Source organism: Panthera leo, chromosome A2, assembly GCF_018350215.1.
Source record: "Panthera leo isolate Ple1 chromosome A2, P.leo_Ple1_pat1.1, whole genome shotgun sequence".
Classification (NCBI taxonomy): Eukaryota; Metazoa; Chordata; class Mammalia; order Carnivora; family Felidae; genus Panthera; species Panthera leo.
Window position 1 is genome coordinate 119,389,597 of NC_056680.1, and position 24,162 is coordinate 119,413,758.

The following is a 24,162-nucleotide window of genomic DNA, read 5'->3' on the forward strand; positions in this document are numbered from 1 at the left end:
AGGCTTCCACTGCTCTAATCTTCAGCATAATCCCCTTAAAGCACGACACCCTGGTAAATCCAGGCTGCTCCGGGATGAAAATTCTCATTAAGGGCAAAACCCAAAGCTGCTTTTGGTGGTCATGCTGTTCTACCGTCAACCTCATTGTCAGCCAAATTAACGAAATACATCTCTAATAAGCCGGCTAATACTGGTAAGGAGTCAATAACCAAATCCATTTGAACTCTCAGAAGCTTAAACACTGTTAAATCCCATTTCCTGTTTGTGGGGCCGAGTCCTAGAAGATGTGCCTGGGTTACATTTCCGAACAGGTGAAAGAAAGCACGAGGCCGCGTGGAAAGGAACGTTTTTTACTTTTTCTATTTCAGTAATAGTCACGACACGCAACGAAATGCCTATTGCATGTACTGTTCCGTTACGAATAGACATGACCGTTGTTTCAGTCACTCCTGATACAGTTGACAAAATCGTTTGTGTTGAACAAAGCAGCAGTTATCTGAGATGAGTGGGACGGTGATTTGCTCGTTCACCAGCTCGTAACCCACATTCACGGGTTACGTCCACAACTGGATTTCACGGTAATTGATTGTAAAACTATCAAAACAGGAAGAACATGGAAATTCCACCCCCAACTCCTCGACAGCACATAGGAGATCTCTTAATGCACATGCTTTTTTTTCTTTTCCCTGGGATTCCACACCCGGGTTGGGAAGTGGAAGGCGATCTTAGAAGCTGCACATCTGACATCGTCACAAATTAGTTTTACCTCTTGTTGGTGCATACTCCCTACGCTCAGATTCAAAGGAAACCCAGGAAACTCGTAAGTCTCCCCCTGAATTTCAAAGGATTCAGCCCTACCTCTTTCGTCCCAGCCGGTTTCCCTGTTGGCAGTACGGCCGGCTTTGTCTTTAGCTGTCAACACATTCGGAATAGACTTTTCTCTGTGGGAAAAGATTCGATATAGCAGCCTGGGTTTTAGGATATAATTTCATTAGAAGTAAGACAGACTTCTAAAAACTCACTTCAGAACCACGCTGTGATTTGGCCATCTGGGATTTGGCCAACAGTTGTGGGAGTTCTATTAAATCAGCTGTGTGTGTGTGTTTTTTTTCTAACTGTGAAAAGCAGAGTTTGGAATTTTATATTTTCTTCAATCCTCGACCACTAGCTGAAATAGCTAGGGATGATTAAGAATAACGCAATATGGAGTATTTTCACAATTATACATTCACTTGTGCTGTGTTTACCCAAACGTGAGGAGAACGGGCAAAATTTCATCTTGGCGCATCGAATGTAAAGTACAGCCCTTGTACCAGAGTCCAGAATCATCTTCTGCATAAGGTAGGGGAACAATCCGTTACTGCTGGTGGGACTTAACTTGTAACTGACAAAGGAGTAGTGCTTGACATGAAATAGGATTTTTATTTGGAATGGAAGAAAGGGTTGACTTTCTAAATACCTAGTGGTGGTTTGCGAATTTAAAGTAAGCTAGGTAAACATGTTTTAAGAGTCTCATTGCTTCCTAAGAGTGAAACGAGGTCAGAATTTTCCTTCTTAACTCCAAGATTAGATAAACACTTCTGTTTCACACAAAACACCACAACATTTAAAAGGTGGGCGGACTTCCATTTCCCATTAGAAAATACCTCAGTTATTCAACAATAAATATTAATGAACACTTACAAAGTGCCGGGTACTCTACCAGGAGCTGTAAATACAGGGTTGAACATAATAGAGCAAAATCCCTGTCTTTACAGAGTTCACGTAGCTCCTCGTATGGGCCTCTGGAATGAACTGAAACATTAACAAAGTGTTGATATGAACAAACTAATGTTCTTCACCAAATGGGTGAAGTGGCAAATGTGATAAAAACTATGAATAAAAAAATACTGCACAAAGGACTTCTGTGACATTATTTTCCTTTAATGGAGCACTAGGATCCTTGAGTTTCTTCAGTATTGTGTTGATTGTAATCAACAGGACTTTTCGATTCATTTGTCCTATGGAAAGGGTTGTTTTCTGGAAACGATCTTGCTAAAGAAACACACACATACACACACAAACACACACACACACATCTTGCCTGGGGAGATTCAGAACATGAAGCTGTAAAAGATTCTGGCAGGATGAGTGCTGAAGGGAAAGGATGTCGGCAATTGGAAAATGACTTAGTTGCCAGAGGCTACGTATGATGACATTAGGAGGCACAAGATGGAATTAGACTGAGGACATGTGCAGGTCTGGTTAAACTCAAAGCATCCAACAACCCCACCGTGAACTGATTACGGGACAGCCATAGAGGCAGCCAAATGCGACTTTTCCTATCTCTGGATGGGAGTCTGATTTTGAAATCCAGAGTCTGGGGAAAATGATGAGAAATCATGACTCCCCTCCTTGGCGCTTTGCTCTGTTCCGTCCACCCCACTCCTGAGTTTTGGTGTGAGCCCCGTCACAATGTGCCTTGCCGTTTGGAAGAGTGCCAACCTAGAACATCCCCATGGCTACAGGGAAAGAGAAAGGAGGTAGAGATCTAGGAGGGGGAGAAAGAGGAAGAAAGGAAATGCTTCTCTGCTTTGCAAGTGGTATGAACTTTCGGGTTGTGCTGGCTAACGTACAGCTGCTTCTGTCCTTAGACACATCCCCCCCTCCCCTGGTCTGGGCACCTGGGCCCCCTCCTCCATCTGGCACTAATTATCTCAGCCAAAACAGGGTTGTTTGTTGGTGGTGGTGGGTTGTGTTTCTTCCTAAAATTTCCCGTTAATTTTGTCCTGCCTTAGGTTTGTTTTCCTTTCAGCAATGCAAGACGAATAAATTCATTGGTTGCTCAGGGGCAAAAGCAGCTTTAACAACCAGCCAAAAACATCATTCGGCTATAACAACGGTGGTTCACTGGTAAAATCTGCATTACTCAGACAACACCCACTGGGCCTTCCCCCTTGGCCATGAACACACCTGTCTCCTTCTCTGGGCTCTAAGAGCACACCTCAGCACGGGCCCCATGGCTCTTCCAGAAAGAGCTCTCCCAAAGCATATGCAAGAATAGGAGGCCACGTCGGAAAGTGCTTAGGCTTGCTGCCTGATTTCTAGTAAGTTCTCTCTGATTTTGTTTGTTTTTACCCAGACACATGTTTATTTTCATGACCGAAGAGCTTATAATCCTGGACATTGAACATAAATAGATGTTATGTTTTCCAATTTATGGTTGTGCTCGTTGGTGGTTTTGCTACTTTGATTTGGGCTAACGTGTCATTGTGCTACAAAATGGTCTGGCTCCTTTAAGAAGCCACACGTTGTAGACACAGAATCAAGCTGAGTCATTCACCAGGGGAGAGAATTAGGAACAGCTGGGGGCAGCTACTGGAGGTAAAAGCAGAGACAGAAAGGGAACAGACTGCCTCTCTAGGAAATGTTCCAATGCCTCGAGCCCAAATGTGGAGGGGAAAGTTTCGCAGGCATCGTCTGGCTAATGATGACAAATCCTATGCACCGCGAGGCAAGGACGTCCCCTGTGTTAGGGAGGAGACAGGCATCCCTCAGCCGGCGGCCAGCCGGGGCCATGCGGGCCAGCATGCTGTCGCTCCATCTCAGTCTACAAGGTTTGTGGTCTGAGCATCCCCTTCCTTGTAAAAGTCAGTGGCCACCGAGCACCTCCATTGGCCCTTGGAGGAGTGAGTTGCCTTATAACCACGTTGCCCAAGGGACTGGGTCCGGTTAGAGATGCACACTGAATCTCGGTGAATTAAAGGATATTAAAACTTACAAGCTGATTAAGTGAAGAAAATAGGACATAGTATTGTCTCAAATGTGAAAAAAAAGAATAAATAATAAAAGACTAGAAGGACGAGTATTAATGTTTAAAATTTATATTTGGTTATGTCTTGGCCGTGGGCGTATGGGTCATTTTGGGGGTTCTATGTATTTGTTCATATTTTTATGTTATCTTTTACTTCTCAGTGTGGCACACAGAGCCATACTTGGTCCGTCCTTTAGTCAATAAATACTTCCCGTGTTTGGCGCCCTATGGGGGAAGCAAAGCTAGGCAGGTCCCAAGTCTTTAGCTTGATCTGCCATCTCCCATGGGTCTGATGTCACCAGCCCTTCTTCCAGGATCGGATCGCTGAGCTTTGATTCCCCTCTCAGGACCAGAACCCCTTGCTTTTCCTGCAGTGTCGGTAATGTGTCTTCTCAAATGCAAGCAAGACTCCTGCCTGCCCTTCCTTCAGACCCCGCTCAGATGTCAGCACGTCAGGAAGGCTGTTTCTAACCACCCGATACAATCGTGCCCTCATCTGCTTTGATTTTCTTTATGACACTTGTCAATATATATCTTCAGAGATATGTCTATAGTTGAACACTGATCTCCCACCAAAATGTACTGTCTTTGAGGAGGGGTCTTCAGTCTTGTTCTTTGCTAGATCTCTACCATCTAGACCAGTGCCTGGCACATAGTGGGCCCTCGATAAATATTGTTCTCTTCCTCAATGGAAAAGTTATGATAGGTGTTTTCCGTATATCAAGAATGAGTATCAATGCACAAGTTCAGGCATTCAGAAATATGGTGTCTTTGTTTTTTACAATATTCTTAAAATTCGGACCCCAACACCATTGCACCAGTAGGAATTTTCATTTCAGTTAATAACTGAATTCTTCCCTCCCTACCCATTCTCAGGGGGTGGAGGGTGTCAAGATTCTAAGAGTCTAGTGCACTGACAAGGGCTTTGAGGAAGGGACACTGCTAATCAACCTAACCACATTTTGTCCCCATGGTCCCTTCATGCCTGATGGCCATCTGCCATTTCTGGGCAAGGCTGAAAACGTCAGTGCCCTATAGCCTCAGCTCCCCAGATGCTTCCACCCAAAGGCTCTTCCTCTCTGGGGGCTTGCCCCAACATGGCCTCTGCCAGGAACCCACAGAACTTGCTCCTCCCCATAACTGGGGGGATTTCTTTTTCATCTGTTGTTTCCCCACTGTGTTTCTAAACCACTAAGCTTTTCTCAAACTCTGTCCTCCCCTTGGGCCTCTGGGTTTTAGAGAAAGAACAAAAGCCAGAATCCTTCTGCTTCTCATCCTGCCACTTACCTCCCTGAGGCAAAGGATGTGGAGTCTGCTACCTGCTCAAGTGGGGAACCGAAAGGGAGAACTTCAGACAACTCGGGCACAAGACAGGAATGCAGGTTGCAGGAGTGGGACAGATAATGCAGAGAAGAACATGATTCCATTGAGACCGGGGTGGAAAGAGTGAAACCCAGGAAAAAGGAAGACTTAAGGCCTCTTGCCCTTGTGAGTGAGCCTGGAAGGCTGGGCAGTATTTCATTTCATGCAGTGTGGGGGACAGAGAGAGAAGCATAAGCAAAAGGGAAACAGGTTGTGTATAGCCGACGGCAAATGATCTCATCCGACCAGATGTGTTTGAGCAGTGGGAAAAGAAGTGCCCCAAAAGGTAGGTTGGAGTCATGGTGTGACAGGCCCTCAAAGTCAGGGTGTTTTGACATTAACTTGAAAGTTACTTGGCAGCCACTGGGTCATAGAGCGAGAAGATGAGAAGGGTGTGTTAGGAAATGAAACGGCAACACTATCGAGGATGGATTGATGGTCGGGGCTGGTGATTGGGAAGGCCAAAGCAGGGAGAGCATTCCTGTCATCTAGGAGGCAGAAGGAGAAGAGAGATGCAAAAGATATGGAGGGCATAGCACAGGCAGGGTTGACCACTGGTTCAATGTCAAAGGCACCGGAAGGATGGTGATGGCAGCAATGGAGGTGTTCTCTGCAGATGAGGAAAAACCAAGAGCAGCTGCTGGCTCGTGAGGGAAAGGTAACGGGCTGCTCATGTGGAATCTGAGTTTCCACCGGGAAAGTTGGCGCTGGGGGCGGGGCGCTCAGAAGAGCCGTCTTTCCCGTGATGGGAAGGGGATGTGGGTAAGGATGCTGCAGGCCTTTGCTGGGGTTGGGGACGAAAACCAAGGGATCCGGTGTCGGCATTGCTTTGATTGTCTCAGTATAGACGGAGGCAAGGCTGTTTGCTGAGAGTGAGGGGAGCGGTCCCTGGGTCACACTGGAGCTTGCATGTGGACACCGTTTGAAACAGCTGCACCGGGGAACATAAAATGAGTCCGTTCCCAAGAAAGAAAAGGGCAGACCCACGCAGCGTCAAGTTTTCTCTCCATAAATACAGAATCCTGGTGGTTTTATGAAATCTGTCCGATCAGACGCGAGAAGAAATGGCCTTTAAATCATATATCTAGCTTGAGGCATATTTTAATTATATCATTCTCCGTGTTTTCTGCTCTCTTCCTTATACGTTGTAGACCATCCATTAGAGATGGCTTTTTTAGGAATCTATCAAGATGCCAGAATCCCCCAGCATAATAAACCTGGAAAAGTAGCACCTACTCACGGCCAGCATTCCCGACTCCTGTGCTCTCTTGCCCGGTGTTGAACTTCTTTTCCCAGAGAAGCTCATCTTCGCCTGCTCTCAGGCAGATGGCAGGGGTGGGATGGGGTGGGGAGAGCTCATCACAAAGACCCGTGGTACTTCGGGCTTCAAGGTCACTGTTGCATCTGCAACTGGAGCAGGTGAGAAAGGGGAAGCTGAAAATCCACTTCACGCTGGGGTGGGCACTGCGTGCTGCCCTCTGGTGGTTCAGGAAGCCATCTCTCTGTTTACCCCCTTTTGTCTTTTCCACGCCTCCCTTGTCTCTCTAGATCTGATCTTTGTTTTTATGTGGTGGTACCTCTATTGGGGATTTAGGGACTTGTATGAAGTGAGATGTAGGAAAGAACAACGCAGACCTCTCTGCATTCTTAGCCTTACTGATATGGTCTTCACTAAAAGAAGATCCCGTGAGAACTATGGGTACTAGTATTAAAACACCCGATTTCAACTTTCATACCTGGGCATATCCTAATAACATAGGATTATTGAATCCTTTTTCTCATCTTTGTAGTATTTCCAAGTTGGATATGTGGCTGTCAACTCTTTTTACTCTGCTCCAGCCCAAGGGGGATAAAAAAAAAATCCACTGAAGAGCTGGAAATCACAGAACATTTGCAATCACATGCTCCCTGGGCTGGAGCTTTTTTTTTTTTTTTTTTTTTTTTTCTTCTCTCTGACTACCCGGGAAGGGAAGAAATGATCTAGAACCAGTGCTATGTGGAGCTTGGTTTACTTATGAGGCCAAAAGAGAATTGCATTTCTCATTATGTAAGAAACTGGAACTTAAGGACCCATTCTTAGGTTCTAGCCCAACAAATGTGATGATTTTTTCAGGGGCAGACAGGACATATTTGAGGGAGGTGTGCCTTAGTAGAGTTCCCTTTTCCTCTGTCCCTCACAGCCCAGGAAAGTACATGCTGGTGAAATTTCACCCTGAACAAACTACCTCATTTGACCAAACGAGATCTTTGTCCACTACTCCCTCCAGCTTGTCCAAGATCTGCTTCAATTTTCTAGTGCAACATCACTCCAAGCCTTTTTTTTTTTTTTTTAAATAGAATCGGCATATTTGTTCACTTTTGTTTATTTTTGCTCCAAAGCCTTTTGGCATTTCCCTCCAGTGAGTCACATTATGGGACCATTTCAAAATCATCTCCGTACAGGATATGTCTCTTCTCAGGGGAGATGGGAAATGGGTAAATGACAGCCTGTCCCAAGATGTTACTGTATAGTGTGCGGGGATTTTCTTTTCTTTTTATTTATTTTGAAGTTTATTTATTTTGAGAGAGAGAGAGCTCAAGGAGTGGAAGGGCAGGGAGAGCGAGAGAGAGAATCCCAAGCAGGCTTCTCACTGTCAGTGTAGGACCCGTAACGGGGCTCGAACTTGCAAATCACGAGATCGTGACCTAAGCCAAAATCAAGAGTCAGATGCTTAAGTGACCGAGCCACCCAGGTGCCTTATTTATTTATTGATTGATTGATTTTAGCAGGCTCCATGGAGTTGGAGCCTAACATGGGGCTTGAACTCACAACCCTAAGATTAAGGCCTGAGCTGAGATCAAGAGTCAGCCACTTAACTGACTGAGAGACCCAGGCACCCCGTGTGTGGGGATTTTAATAAAGTAGTCCTCTCGCTTGCCACCAAAGCCACGTGACAAGTGGGCTTGTAAGGAACAGTCTTCTAGGTCTTTCCCTGATTCCATAGAGACAAGATGGGAAAACTACAGCATGGTTGTTAGGGGTTTATTCCTATCAGTTGATTATGGGAATCGGCCCGTTTACTTCCTCCATTACAAGAGTTTAGATGAGAATTCGGATTTTGCAACAAAATACAGGATACAGGTAAGAGGAGAGAAGGCAGAAGCAGGGAATGCTTGGACTCTCACCATCCCGGGGGCACCTAGACTTCTTCTTCAGGGCTCCGTCGGTGCTACTTACCCTTTGCCTCTGGAAAGCCTCCAGCCTTCCTCCCCACTCCTCAGTTTGGAAAACTCCTTCTTCCCAGAAGTCATTAGTCACTCTCTATTCTTTGCTCTCAAAGGGCTTTGTACTTTCCTCTAGTAGAGTACTTGGCACTCTGGGATTATGGTCATTTATGCAGTGGTCGCCCGTCTTCCCTTCACATGGCCCCCTGTCCCCCAGTTCGAGGGGCAGAGGAGTGGGCCAAATTTGTCTCCGTATCTTCACCACCCAGAAAAGGTCCTGTTGTATAGAAGGTTTAATATGATACATCCTAATATAAGATGGCAAGCATGTATGGGCCAGGGATTCAGGGGGAATTTCTGTTCGTAATGCTGGCGTGGGTAATCTGGGTTTTCCTAATCTCTTCAGACAACGCCCCTCTTCTCCTGTCCTCAGTTCTCTTAGCCTCTTATTTCCCTTTTCTCCTTCAATTCATGTAAGAAAATATAAAGTATCAGTAAAGTTAATAGACATACATGTAAATGTTGATTATAAATATGCATTGGGATAGCAGGAAAATTACCACCCTGTATTCCCACTACACGTCAAAATGTAGAGGCTGGCTTCAATCTTGCTACTGAGCTTTGACTTCTGCATGTGGTGGACATTTTTTGGCTCTTGGCTTCCCAGCATCCAGTCCCCCTATCTTCCAGTAACAACACCCTGGGTTGTTTTTTTGGGGGGGTGGCGTGTAATTGTCTACCCCCATTGGGTGTGGCCTTGGTGGTACTGAGTTCAAGGTGGCCCGCTCTCCTTTGGCCTGGGAAGAGTTACCAGTAGTCCTCACTGCGTAGTGTGAGGTTGGGGAGAGGATGCTTTTACTTAATTTTTGCAATGAGCAATTTGAAAACTAAAGACTTAAGAAAAGTAATTCTGTTTGCCCCCAAGATCTGGCCAGATGCAATGAATTCTCCTGTTAAATCCATTTGAACAGCAACCACAGCCCTGGTCTCTCCTACTCAAATGCACAGGGCCCAGGGGAATACGCAGAGAGCACAGCATCACACTCCTCAAGTTGCCAAAAATCCCTTTAAAATGATTGAACAGATGTCTTTTCTTGGGGTCGAACGGATATCCATCACAAACGGCCTGCTTTCCATTCCAGGCTGGTCGTCTTAGGGGCAACAAAATCAATCACTCTCAGGTTTGTTTCCTGGATGTTTCTTAAACCTTTGGAATTATACTAGCAATAACCATTACAGGATGCAGGAAAACTAAACGCATCTGTGCAGGTCGCTGTATTTCATCCCAGGGTACAAACTTCCTGTGTGATGGTGGTGTGGAGGCAAGCCTCCCTCCACTGGGCATCCTTGCAGCAGGGGCTCAGCATAGAGTAGCTTCTGAGCTTAGAACCAGAAGATTAAATGGCATGAAGACCGACATAGCCATGGCTCATATAGCATCAGCAGTAAGAGGAGGCGGGGGGTCTTGTCAGAATGCACGAGAAGAAAGGAAGAGGACATTGGACTTTCCAAAATAAATCGGGGCTCAAGTCAAGTAGTCTGTCACGGGATCTGTGCTTGGTTTCTGGCCTTATCTGCCACGTTTCTGGTGGCAAGAGGAAAGATGATTTAAGCACTGCACATAAATAAATAATTATTTGTAATTTATTATTTATTAAAGCTCTTAGTACTTTTCAAAGAATTGTGATTCAAGTGTCCATGAATTCCTCGTGGGTGGAGCAGATACCGTATCTAAACGTTTCCAAGAATCTGGCTTACGCAACTTTCAAAATAAAGCGCATTTTTAACGAAGGCGCACACCGCTTGACCCCACATGGGTCACTGACACTTACCTGTCCCTATCATCAGGTGCGAAAGCACTTGGGGATCAGGAGGCAGCGTGTCTCCTCCGTGGAGAGATGATGGGGTCGGAGGAGAGACACCCGGGTTTGAACCTGGGCTGGCCCTGCCACGGGTTGTAGCAAGGCGGCAAGTCTCTTTGTATCAATGAGGGGCCATGACCTCATCTGTCGAATGGGAAAACCATCTCCCTGGTGATATCTTGTGAACATCTGGTGCATTTTAAGGGCTTAGACAGGATAGCTGTTATTATTACCTCTGATTTCACAGAATTAGGTATGTCCAGCTAGAGCAAACCCCTCTTGTGCCATGTGGGAACAACTCCTCGGTGGTCAAGGCTGAGCCTTGCAGACCAGCCCGTGGGCTTCCTCAGAGGCAAGCCCATTGCAGCAGAAATGACTTTCCGCCTCCTGACAATGGCAGTCCGAGGTCACATCAACTCACTCCCACCCCGCCCCTCAGCACAGGGCAGCAATAGCTTTCAGCAAGCCTTCCTGGCCCCAACCCCACTGCTTTCTGCACCGTGGGGGCGGGGAGGGCAGTGCTGAATCGGTTCCTAATTCCAGGCTCTGTAGAATTCCAACTCCCTCTGATCTCAGCCAACACATGGCCAGTCTCCCTCTTTTGCTTCCTCTAACCCCTCCTTCTGACGAATTTCTGGCACCCTCATCATCCCACTGTCAGGTTGTCCGGGAAACACCCCTGGGATTTTGCTGAGCAGATTTAGTCCATCGGGGCCTATCCCAGGGCTCTGCCTCCATAGCAAAATGAACCAGAGGGCAGTTCTTTCTGAGATTCTGGGGCCAGTTATACACACACACATACTATATATTTTATATGTATATAAATTCTATAATGTGTATATAGTATATATCTGTGTGTATATATATATATATATATATACATACATCATAAGCAGAAAACTGTATAAAAATCCTAAGTCTTCCTCCCCCCCACCACCAACACCCCGTCCTTCCTTCATTACTGCTACTAGTCTCTTATTTATCTTCCCAGAGACACCAATCCTTTACAAAACTTGTTTCTTTCCCTCCCTTCCTCTTTCTCTTGTTTATTTAATTTCCCTTCCTTTCTTATAAATGAAAGCATAGGGTACTGTTACATGCTTTGCTTTTTTAATTTAACAAAATAGGTATGGGGCGCCGGGGTGGCTCAGCACGTTAAGCGTCCGACTCTTGATTTTGGCTCAGGTCCTGATCTCACGGTTAGATTCCTGGGTTTGAGCTCCGCCTTGGGGTCTGAGCTGATAGCGGAGCCGGCCTGGGATTCTCTCTTTTGCGCGCGTGCGCGCTCTCTCTCAAATACATAAACTTCCAAAAAAATCGGTACATAGTTTAACATACTTTGTTACATGTGGACTCTTTCTGTCCTCTCAAACAGTGCTCTTCCAAAGATACATAAGGATGTGTCACTCCATCATTTAAAAGTTGCTGAAGGTTGGGGCGCCTGGGTGGCTCAGTCGGTTAAGCGTCCAACTTCGGCTCAGGTCACGATCTCGCAGTATGTGAGTTCGAGCCCCGAGACGGGCTCTGTGCTGACTGCTCAGAGCCTGGAGCCTGTTTCAGATTCTGTGTCTCCCTCTCTCTCTGACCCTCCCCTGTTCGTGCTCAGTCTCTCTCTGTCTCAAAAATAAATAAATGTTAAAAAAAAAAAATTAAAAAAAAAAGTTGCTGAAGGCATAGCAAAAAAAATAATTATTCATTCATTTATAGTCATGCCATGACTGTAATGACATTTACCTTATAAAATAGTAATCAACATAGAAACGTTAAAATGATAAAGATGAAATTTTACATCCTTCATTTTTAAAAACCGTATTTGATTTTTAGTAGCACAGGTATTTTTACTTTCTAAAATATCACTGCTAATATATTTTTAAATAGATCAATGTGTTGAATATGCTTTGTCATATTTGAAAAATCTAGGGTCACCCTTTTGTGATACAGCAATTCAAAGTCTGGTTATATGTTCAGTTTACTTTGACACTTGGTTTCAAAGTCCATCAGAGCTGAAGGAGACACTTTACAAATGGAGACACATAGATCCAGATGCAAGAAATACCTCATTAGATAAACTTTATTAGCTCCCCAAACTCATTTTTCAATCTTACCTATCCTTTATTCAAAGATGTTTGTTGAAATTTTCTTTGATATAAGGTTTTTTTTTCCCTTGTAATGTGCCACACAAAGTAAATGGAAACATTTCCAAACATCTGTTTTCAAAACATTCTTGCCATAGTTTGACTTTCTTTTGAAAAGAAATGACTTTCTCGGGGCGCCTGGGTGGCTCAGTCGGTTGAGCGTCTGACTTCGGCTCCGGTCATGATCTCACAGTTCATGGGTCAAAGCCCAACAACGGGCTCTGTGCTGACAGCTCAGAGCCTGGAGCCTGCTTCAGATTCTGTGTCTCCCTCTGTCTCTGCCCCTCCCCTGCTCATGCATGACCTCTCTCTCTCTTGCTGTCTCTGTCTCAAAAATAAATATTTAAAAAAAAAAAAAAAAAAAAAAAGAAATGACTTTCTCAGTAATTGTTGATATGTCACTTCTACCATGAAAAGACAGATTGTATGTTTACTCTTTATTGATTTGTGTGTGTGTTGACCTTAAAAAAATATCTGCTAGACGACATACTAACAATAGCCACTTGCCATGACAGAAAATGACAGCTAGTCTATGACACTTGCCTGTTTGTCAAAGAAAGAATGCACAACTCGTTCCCGGGTCCTACAGCTCTTTAAATACACTGCCATGAGATGACCAGTAGGGTATGAGAGGCGTACCAGGCCATTCCCCATCGAATGGCAAAGCCCTATAAAGATCCCACTCTTTGAAGGCTTTGTTTTTATGAAATGAATCCCATGGATAGTATCATATCTGCATGGAACTTGTAATTGGCAATACGCTGGACCCAGCACCACGAGAAGGTCCCTCACCTCTCCTCCCTATAGCGCCCTCTCTGTGTGGAAGTTGCTCGAAGTAATGGCAGGCATGTGGGACATCAGACCGTCTCATGTTTGGACCAAGAGGGGGCATCTTAATGGATTGTCTTGAATGTCCCACGGAGAGTGTGTACCCCACCCAAAGGTTCTCTTACACAAAGGACTCTCTCCAAGTGAATTCAAAACCTTGTTTTCCTTTAGTCTCCGAACTACTCTTCTCTCCCTTCTTTTGAAGTAAAATACCTGCCACATTTAGTCTCTATAATACCGTACCCTCAGGGGAGTTGGCTCAGGTTGCTCTGGGAAGACCTGGCAGGTCGTCCCCCAGTACTCCCCACTATCCTATGCCTGGGGCAGGGAGACACTAAAAACGACTGCACCTACAACTTCCATTTATTGAGCTATTATTTTGTGTTGGTCCCTCTGCTGTTCTAGAAATGCTGTCGATTCTCTTTGTTCACTCTAGTTATCTTCTATAACATCTCCCCAGATACCGAATTAGTGAATTCTAAATCATTGATCCAGGGGGACATACAGGATGTGGCTCCTACTAGCCTCTGGTCACATTTCTGTCAACCAATTAATCCACAACCTTGTTTTACGTGTGTTTCTGTTGAAAGAAACCTCATAAAATAGATATTCTTGCTTGATTAATATTGAACTCATGGCCAACAGCACTATAACTCATGATTGAATGAAGAATACCTAACAGACATACTTTCTCCACAAGGCACACCACAGCCTTCTTGCACCGAGGGAACACTACACGGTATTTCAGTACTGTGTGTAGGAACCCTTTTGAACGGCAAAAGCACCAACAAAAAGCACAAAAGTGCAAAAAAAAAAAAAAAAAAAAAAACAAGGAAAACAAAAAACACATGGCACTAAACAGACTACAAGAAGAACACCTGTTTGGCCGTAACTGAGAACATGCACGTTGGGCAACTCAAATTGTTCATCGCTTGGTACGTGTTCATGAATGACCACAAAAGTGAGCAACTATTGGTTTTGGGGTTACAGATACATTTTAGTGAACAGGCCATACGAACGTGGCATCTATGAATAATGAAGATTCACTATATCATCTCATGGTACCCTTGTGAAATGGACACTAGTACAATGACGTGTGAACTGAAAGGAACCTCAGCAATCTCTTCGGGCTGCCTCCTTTGGGACTTGGCAAAGCGAGGACAGTGAGGTGACATACCCAGAAATGTCCACTGCAGGTGTGACACGCATGGCACTTTCCCAGCCACAGTTGGTACCCTCTCCACTGCATATTTTTGGGACCAAATGCAACAATGTAAATGGCAGGTGGGGCCACATGCAAAACTCTAGTTTATTCTCTGCAATAATTAAAATCTGTTTTTGATCAGAATGTTTGATTTGACGACTCCTCCTACATGGGCACAAGGAAATATACATATATATATATTTTTTTAATTTTTTTAATGTTTATTTCTGACAGAGAGACAGAGCATGAGTGGGGGAGGGGCAGAGAGAGAGACACACACACACACACACACACACACAGAATCCAAAGCAGGCTCCAGGCTCTGAGCTGTCAGCACAGAGCCTGACGCGGGGCTCAAACTCACAGACCTTGAGATCATGACCTGAGCTGAAGCCGGACGCTCAACTGACTGAGCCACCCAGGCGCCCCGGAAATATATCTATTAAAAAAAAAAAAAGGAAGATCACGAACCTGAATGAAATCAGGCACAGAATGAGAAGTTGAAAAGACCCAAAATATTTGCAGCAAGAATAAGTTTTGACTTTTTAAATTCAGTTCTCCAGTGAGCCAATTCATAAATGGGTAATATGAGAGGGAAATGATGTTGAAAAAGCCAAACATGCTGTAGAAAATTAGAGATGAGAGCACATGATGCATAAATAGGAAAGATGTGCCAAGATGGGATATTTTAGCTGGAAAAGTACTAATGTGTGCATATTTATAAATGTATATATTTTGATGCCAGAGTATCTCAAATTTTTTTGAGATTCCAACAATTACACAAAATTAGTTCGTTCTCTATTTGGCTACAAGAAGCACAGAATTTAAAATCCAAATTGAAAACGGCTCATAACTAATGCCTGCAGCCTGCAGGCTGTTTGGTAAATGGGTACACTTGAACCAACAAACTAAAAACCCCCAAAAAGCAAAAAAAAAACCAAAGAAAAGAAAAGACACAGATTCAGTGTGTCCTTTGAATATGATCCTCTACGTATTGCCAGTTGGTGCATTGTTACTTTTATATGCAAAATTTCTATTTCAAAGAATTCCAAGCTACCTTTCTTGCTAAGACTGTCCACATTCCAAAGTCTTGTCCACCACCATCATGATGGCACCCATTCCTTCGGAGTGATAATGAGATGCTCTTACCCAATACTACTTCTGAAATACTTCCAGGTACATACTATGACAAACTCTATTGTTACTTACAGAACAAAATGTTGTGACAACTTTACTCCCCTACTGCACTTTGCACGTACTCTTAGAAGGAATTTAAAATTCCTATTCAAGACCTCCGCCTTCCATTTATCTGTTTCCATCTGAAACAGTGTCTCCGAATCCATTCTTCCCATCCTTTCAGTTACAAGATACCATTCCTAATCACAGGTAGCATTTTCTTTAAAAAAATTTTTTTTGTTTATTTATTTTTGAGAGAGAGAGAGACAAAGACACAGCGTGAGCAGGGGGAGGGCAGAGAGAGACAGAGAGGTACAGAATCTGAAGCAGACTCCAGGTTCTGAGCTGTCAGCACAGAGCCCGACGTGGGGCTCGAACTCACGAACCGCGAGATCATGACCTGAGCAGAGGTCGGACGCTTAACCGACCGAGCCACCCAGGCGCCCCCGCATAGCATTTTCTTACAGTTAATTTTGTAATGAGCCATCTCTCACCCAAAACAGAACCTTACTTGTTTCAAAGATAACTTTTATTGATGAGAAACATTTTAAAGCTATAAAAAGCTATAAAAAGGTACTTTTCTTATTTATACGACATTTTCAGGTTTGGAAGTTTTCTTCTCAAAGATTAAGTCCCCTGACCTTTTTTTGTTTTTAGGACAGCAGCTTATCCATCAATAAGGATCCCATCCTCTCTCAAAAACAAATCGATTGATCATGTCAAAAGATCTCAGCGGCTGGTCGTAGGGTAAAATGTGCCCTCCACCTCGAACAATTACCTTGGAGAAGAAAAGTAAAAGGTAAAAAAAAGTTAGAGAAATGGGTGTTCTACATGAAGGGAAAATTTTAGTTCAGATTAAAGTATTTTTAAAGCTTACATGAAATACGGAACATATTCTATCAATCCAGGCCTTTGGGGCATGCATTAATACAGGGGATATTTGGATTCTCCAAAAAATTAAAACGACAATAAATGGAAGTCTTTGACACCTGAAATGTTAAAAGGCCATCTTTTTGAGTAGCACAGAGTACTTCTTTTCCCCCCACCTTTTATTGTGAAAACTATTCAAACATACAGCACATCTGAAAGAATTTCATAGACTTACCACTTAGGTTCTCTCATTAACGCCCACGGAACTCATTGCCTCACTGTCCATCTATTAATCCATCTTATCTTTTTTGACACGTTTCAAAGTAAAATGCGGGCATCAGTACACTTCCCCCAGATTTTATGTAAAATTAACACACCCTGAAATGCACTTGTGTTTAATACGGACTCACTGAGTTTGGATGGCACGGTTACCTGTGTCACCTAACAAGATGTAGAACGCATTCTTTTTTTTTTTTAAATGTTTTTATTTATTTTTGAGACAGAGAGAGACAGAGCGTGAGCAGGGGAGGAGCAGAGAGACAGGGAGACACAGAATGTGAAGGAGGCTCCAGGCTCCGAGCTGTCAGCCCAGAGCCCGCTGCGGGGCTCGAACTCACGGACCGCGAGATCGTGACCTGAGCTGAAGTCGGACGCCCAACCGACGGAGCCACCCAAGCACCCCGATGTACAACACATTCTTAAACACCTATAGTTAAGGTGAATTCAGACCCTAGTGCTAGGTGCCATACTAATTTAAGAAAGGGGTGGGGGTACTGGTCTTTGTACTCAGAAAGACTGTAGGCTCAGCAGCAAGTGCCCCAAGTAGAGGACCAGGAGAGAACTTCATGATTCAGTACCAAAAGGGAAAGAACTGACAGTGGGTGTTGGCGGGCCTCCTGCATGGGGGAGTCATTGTAGCCTGAGATATTCTATGGCACATGTGGCAACCGGACAGCGGTCAGTAGTGGATGGAGTGAGGGATCACATTCAGTGCGTTCTAGCTGCTAGGTCACAATCGGCAAGTAAGGACCACTTTGACGAGGCCCTTTGTAGCGTGTTTTACCTGTCTCAATAAGAAGGGAACGGAGGCAGAAAAAGAGTACAAATATATTTACGTAGTGCATTTATTATATTACAAATCCACCCCCAGCCCCCAGCATCTTACAACCTTGCCAGGCGGCCAGTGGGGTCAACATCAGTAGATGAGTTTTGCTTTGCAGCTCACAGCTAGCCAAGGTGTGCAGAGAGATGGTAGAGATCACCATTGACACCAGCCTCGGTGACGGAGTGATACGGAGCTCTTCGGAGGCTTGCCCACGTCACACAATCGTAACTGAGAGAATAAGCTAGAACCTGGCTTCTGATGCAGACACCAGCGTTTTTATTCAAGTCGCAGTATTTGTACAATCATTCTTCACATTTGAGCCAAGCTTTACAGCTTAGTCACAGAACATTTCACCCATCTCTCAACAGCCCTCTGAGGCAGGTAAGGGAAGCAGACCGCCATTACAGACGTGAGCTAGGACTTAACCCTCACATGCGATTGGAAACACCTGCCTCATGCAACACTCCATCAATGGCCGTTTGTCCCTTGCTGCAACGACAGTGGAGCCCATCTACCATTTGTGTTCAAGCTTGCATCTGGAAACCCAACATGTCTTGCTTCGTCACAGACTGAAAGTAAACATACGTGTGACATGAGTCCCTGTAGGTGACTCTGGAGGAAAACTTTTGCTGCCCCCACAATCCCAGGCTAGAATTCTCTCCTGTAGATTCCCATCCAAATCTCCAGCCTTGGCAGAAATCTGATGAGTGATTTTGTGCAACTTCAGCTCAGCTGAGGACACTTAAGAAAGTCATGCTTGTGACAAAACCCAGCTGCTGCTTCGACTGGAAATGAATTTGGCAGCAATGGTCCGGAACGGTGGTATGCTGAATCCAAGAGCGAAAAGGTCAGTCTGCCTCCAGGACCAGAGCTGCAGCTAATGGGGGGGAGCCTTTATGGCGTGGCTTGGAGTCAGTGTGCAGGAGCAAGACTTGAGGCACAGCAAGCTGTGTGACACTGGACAAGTAATTTACCTGCTCTGAGCCTCAGTTTCCTTAACTGTACAAGAGAGAAGAAAGTATTACCTCTTGGGATAGTTGGGAATTACATGAGAAATTAATGGAGTAATGTTCATGGAACACTTAGCACGGTGTCTGGACTGGGATGGAACTCAATAAATATTAGCCATTGTCATTATTTTTCCAATGGTCCTCCCCATTCAAAAGCCAGGATCAAAATGCTTGTATCAAACTACCCTAAAGCCTTGTATTCCTACGTTAGCAGCAAGAAATCTGGGTTTGAGGGGGTTGTTGAAAACAGTGGCTCTCAAACGTGACTGTGCCCCGAGATGCTTGAGCTTCTTAAGACAGATTGCTGAGCCCCAACCCCTAGACTTTCCAGCTCTGAAGGTCCAGGGCAGGGCCTGACGCTTCTAACAATTCCAAGGTAATGTTGATGCCGTTGGTCCAAAGACTACTCTTTGAGAACCACTGTTTAGAAAACCTTTTTTCCATTCTGTGACAAACCGGGCAATTCTCTATTTATATCAATAGAGAACGCAAACAGAAATTAACACCTAGTCATGATCTCACCTTAGTGTATTTCTTCCTCATCATCTGCCCTCTTGGTATTTACACACACACACACACACACACACACACACACGTGCATGCGCGCGCACACACACACACACACACACACTTCCATGACCATGATAATCAAGTGGTGAAGAAGAGACTGGGTTGGGTGTTAACAATTCTTATTCTCAGTAACCTGCATGACCCCCCAGCCTGGGAGCAAATCACATCATAAACGGTGCCGTGAAGATTGGAAGGAAAAACTCATTTAGGAACAAGGTCGTTTTCGCATGTCACAAAATTTTCAAAGTATATTCCCTAGCAGATTAATATACAGCATTTTACTGATGTTAACTTCAAAAATAAGTTTACGAGTGCCAGAAAAAAACCAAAAGATAAATTTTTGAGTGCCGAAAAAAATCACTCTGTTGTTTATAGCCAAGCTGCTCACCACTCACAAATCAAGGGCACAAACCACGCCACGGTTTTTAGAGGTGTGTAACAAAATGCGACAGGGCCATGATTCCATATTTAAATGTGACAAGATTAATCCCAAGGCTCCCTGGGTAGAATTGGTCTCAGCAACAGAAACTGTGTATGTTGGGTGTTTCCACACGAGAGCTGAAACCTCTAAACTCATGTATTCCAGATGTTCCAGGGGGTCACAAATGTGTCATGAATCTTAAAAGGGTTATGCAAACACTTTCAAGCTTCATTCCACTTTAATTTTTAGAGAAGGATATAATTCTCCCTGGAACCAGAAACACGGACCTGGCTGTAAAGTTTTCCCGGTTGTGCTTTTACAGGCGACAAGATATCGTGGGAAATTCACACTGGGCGTGTTGATGTGGGTGTATCAGGGGAGACTTCGTGGGAGCCTTGGAGGAGCAGGTATCTGGACAGACGATGCTGGCTGGGGTGGGGGAGGGACCACACCCAGAGGAAACTGCTCTTGCAAACACAGAGGAGTGCGAAAGTGCGCAGACACCCCACAGCCCACGAGCGGTTCCGCATATGAACTGTCAGCACAGAGCCCGACGCGGGGCTCGGGCTCACAAACCACAAGATCATGACCTGAGCTGAGGTCTGACACCTGACCAACTGAGCCACCCAGGCGCCCCACCCTTCTAACCATTTTTAAATGGACAGTAGCATTTATCGCATTCACAATGTTGTGCAACCGTCACCACTATCTTGTTGCAGAATGTTTTCATCACCCCAAAGGGAACCTGATTATCCATTAGCTATCTCTTCCCATTCTCCTCTCCCTGCCAGCCCCTGGCAATCACTAGGCTGCCTTCTGTCTCTATGGAGTTGCCTCTTCTGGACATGTCTTAAAGGGTTTTAAGCAGGGTAGTGAGTGATATGCTCAGATTTGCATTATAGAAAGATGACTTCTTGTGTATTGAGGGGGCTGATTTAGAAAGAAATGATACTGAGGCAGGGAGGCAAATTTGGAGACCAGCTGTCCAGGTGAGAGAGGATGTGGGCACACGGGAGAAATGGGGAGGAGGGGAAGGAGAAGAGGAATGTCGGGCTGGAACCAACAAAATCAGTGACTAATCAGACATAAAGGTAAACTGAAAGCATCCCCCAGCACATACATACATCGCCCCATTTCAGGCTTCTGTCCCAGCTTTGCAAAGGGAGATGCTATTAACCAAGAAAGAAGAAAAAGAGGTGAGTTTGGGAAGCAAGCAATGTGGGATAGATTTATAAATCTCTTTTTTCACTACAGGACGATGCAAACCTGGAAAAGAGTCTTGCTTGTTATGGTTTCTGATTTATACTAGAGTTGTTTTATTATTTTTACCTTATTTCATATTTACAAAATCTTAACCTTTTCATTTGCAGACCATAACCAGGAGCAGAAACAGAATAAATAGGCCCTGAAAGAAAAAAAATATACTAAAAACAAAAGGTACTTGGGAATGAGAATAAAAAAACAAGCCACAGCTTGTTATCAAAACCAACAACGATAACCCTTCCCCTAAAAAAAAGAAAAAAAAAAAAAGCAGAGGTCAAAGTTAAGAGCTGCTCCCAAAACACCCCGGGAAAACTTGAGATTTACCAGTGTACATGTCTAGTGTAGCAATGGATTATTGAACGCAACGGGGAAAGGTGCTTTAGCTGACCGAAATGTAGCCATCACAATGGAACACATCCTTGTATCCAATACATAGCTTTGATGCTATTGACAGTTCCCTAAGGGCCTCCTAGATATACCATCTCACTTAATCAGTTACAACAATATCATAATTTAGGATTTCCACTTAAAAAAAATTTTTTTAATGTTTATTTATTCTTGAGGTGGGAGGAAGGAGCAGAGAGAGAAGGAGACACAGAATCCAAAGCAGGATCCAGGCTCCAAGCTGTCAGCACAGAGCCTGACGCAGGGCTCAAACCCACAAGCCGTGAGATCATGACCTGAGCCAAAGTCAGATGCTTAACCGACTGAGCCACCCAGGCACCCCAAGATGTCCACTCTTGACCATGATGCAATAGCATGTGTCAAACCAACCCCACCCCACAAGAACACCAAAAGCCGAATTAAAAAGAAAAGAACGCTGGGGCGCCTGGGTGGCTCAGTCGGTTAAGTGTCCGACTTCGGCTCAGGTCATGATCTCACAGTTCGTGGATTCAAGCCCCGAGTCGGGCTCTGTGCTGACAGCTCAGAGCCTGGAGACTGTCTTCGGATTCTGTGTCTCCCTCTCTGTCTCTGTCCCTCCCGTTGTTTCTCTCTCTCTTAAAAATAAATAAAACATTAAAAAAAAAAAAAGCAAAAACGCTGTTTGAAAAGTATCAGAAAGCAACGAGGGCTTGAGAGGCCAAGACCATGGAGAAAAGAGAATCGCAGAGAAGTGAACCTAACATTTTGTGCTGCTTTTCTCTCTGAGAAACTCACCAATGCCTAAGCTTCTCTTGCCAAGAAGCCAAAAAAAAAAAAAAAAAAAGTGACAGATAAAAGGATGAAAAGCGAAGCAAGGCTTAGGGTGTCTGGGAGACCAAAAACTAGAAAGAAAGAAAACCCCAAAGAAACAAAAGATGCGATTTGAAATTGCAGGCTTGTCATGGAGGTGAACATCACAGGCTTTCTGTTAGACCCATCAAAGACAAGGTTAGCCCTCCAAAACCTGAACTCTAGCACCCACTCACCATGTGAGCCCCTGACTGAAGCCAGATGATCCGCCCCTGTACTAACTGGCTTTCAGAAAAAAATTAAAGGCTTTTTTGAAGAAAGATAACATCATTTTTCATACATTTTGTCCAGCATTCAAGAAAACATAGTAGGCATGGCAAAAGATAAGATCAAAGGTCCAGAGACCAAGGGAAAAAGCAGACGACAGAAAGACCACAGGGATCCAGATACTGGAGTTATCAGGTATAGATTTTAAAACAACCATGACCAAATTATTTAAGAAGTTATGGAAAACACAGAGGAAAGAAAAAAAAAAGACATGAGATGACAAAATATTTAACTATGTTTAACTGGAGTCCTGGAATAAGAAGAGAAGGAAGGAACAGTACAAAAGAAATAGTAAAGTTTAGAGACCGTGAGTAAAAAAACTCTCCAAAATTGGCAAAAGTCAACAAGCCACAGCTTTGAGGAGCTCTATGAAACTACATGGGAAAAATCCAAAGAAAACTGACCACATCTGGGCACACAACGGTAAATTGTTAACACCAAAGACAGAGAGAAAATCTTAAAAGTTGCCAGAAAAAGAAATGGCACTTTCAATAACTTCAAAGAAACAAGAAAGCTGACTAGTTAAAGGAAACAATGGCAGCTAGAAGACTGTGAAATCCTATCTTTCAAGTTAGAAAAGAAAACAGCTACAACCTAGAATGTCCATGTAAATGACCGCATACAGATATTTTCAAGGAAAGAAAAAACTGGAAAAAGGTCTTGCCAGCAGGTGTGTGAAGAAAGGTTTGAAGATTGTTCTTCAGACAGAAGGGTAATGGTCCCTAATGGAAACATGCAAACACGGAGGAGAATGAAAAGCAACTGAGAATCTACATGTGTACCTAAAAATAAATGAATGACAATAATAATAATGTCTCGTGGAGTACAAACCACATAGAAGTTAAGAAAAAACAAAACAAAAAAAACAACAGTTGCACAAAAGGTGGCACAGAGTTAAGGTATTTTCAGGTATTTGCATATCTGGCAAATGATAAATGCACTGATTCAAAGCCAACTTTCTGTTTGTTTTTTTAAATTAATTAATTAATTTATTTATTTATTATTTTAATGTTTTATTTATTTTTGAGAGAGAGAGAGACAGAGCGTGAACAGGGAAGGGGCAGAGAGAGAGGGAGACACAGACTTTGAAGCAGGCTCCAGGCTCTGAGCTGTCAGCACAGAGCCGGATGCAGGGCTCAACTCACAAACCGCGAGATCATGATCTGAGCCGAAGTCGGACACTTAACTGACTAAGCCCCTTTTTATTATTTTTTTTAAATTTAAATCCAAGTTAGTTAACATCCAGTGTAATAATTGTCTCAGGAATAGAATTTAGTAAACACCCAGTGCTCATCTCCAAAGTGCCCTCATTAATACCCATCACCTATCTAGCCCATCACACTACCCAACTCCCCTCCAGCAGCCCTCAGTTTGTTCCCTGTATTTAAGAGTCTCTTATGGTTTGCCTCCATCTCTGTTTTTATCTTATTTTTCCTTCCCTTCCCCTATGTCTATCTGTTTTGTTTTTTAAAGACCACATGTGAGTGAAATCATATGATATCAAAGTCAACTTTCTTAAATCTGCACGTGTGTTGTAATCTCTAAGGACATGGTCAAAGGATGGATAATATCCCTACATTTATTGTAGCATTATCTACAATAGCCAAGTTATGGAAATAGCTCAAGTGTCCATCAACAGACGAATGGATAAAGAAGATGTGGTATATATACGCAGTGGAATATTACTCAGCCATAAAGAAAGAATGAAATTTTGCCATTTGCAATGACATGGATGGAGCTAGAGACTATAATGTTAAAGTAAAATAAGTTAGAGAAAGACAAATACCAGATGATTTCACTCATATATGGAATTTAGGAAACAGAACATATGAACAAAGAAAAAAGAGAGAGAGAGAGAG

At 43.8% G+C, this 24,162-nt stretch overlaps 1 protein-coding gene across 4 annotated transcripts in view; it reads right to left on the reverse strand.

Moving 5' to 3' along the window:
• Positions 1-16,085: 16,085 nt before the first annotated feature.
• CPVL (carboxypeptidase vitellogenic like) overlaps positions 16,086-24,162 on the reverse strand; it is a 115,743-nt gene continuing 107,666 nt past the window's right edge. For all 4 annotated transcript variants that reach the window (XM_042921126.1, XM_042921107.1, XM_042921099.1 and 1 more), the window contains one exon: positions 16,086-16,342. In XM_042921126.1, the coding sequence (XP_042777060.1) occupies positions 16,238-16,342 (105 nt within the window). In that variant the 3' untranslated portion in view covers positions 16,086-16,237. The remainder of the gene's footprint in view (positions 16,343-24,162) is intronic.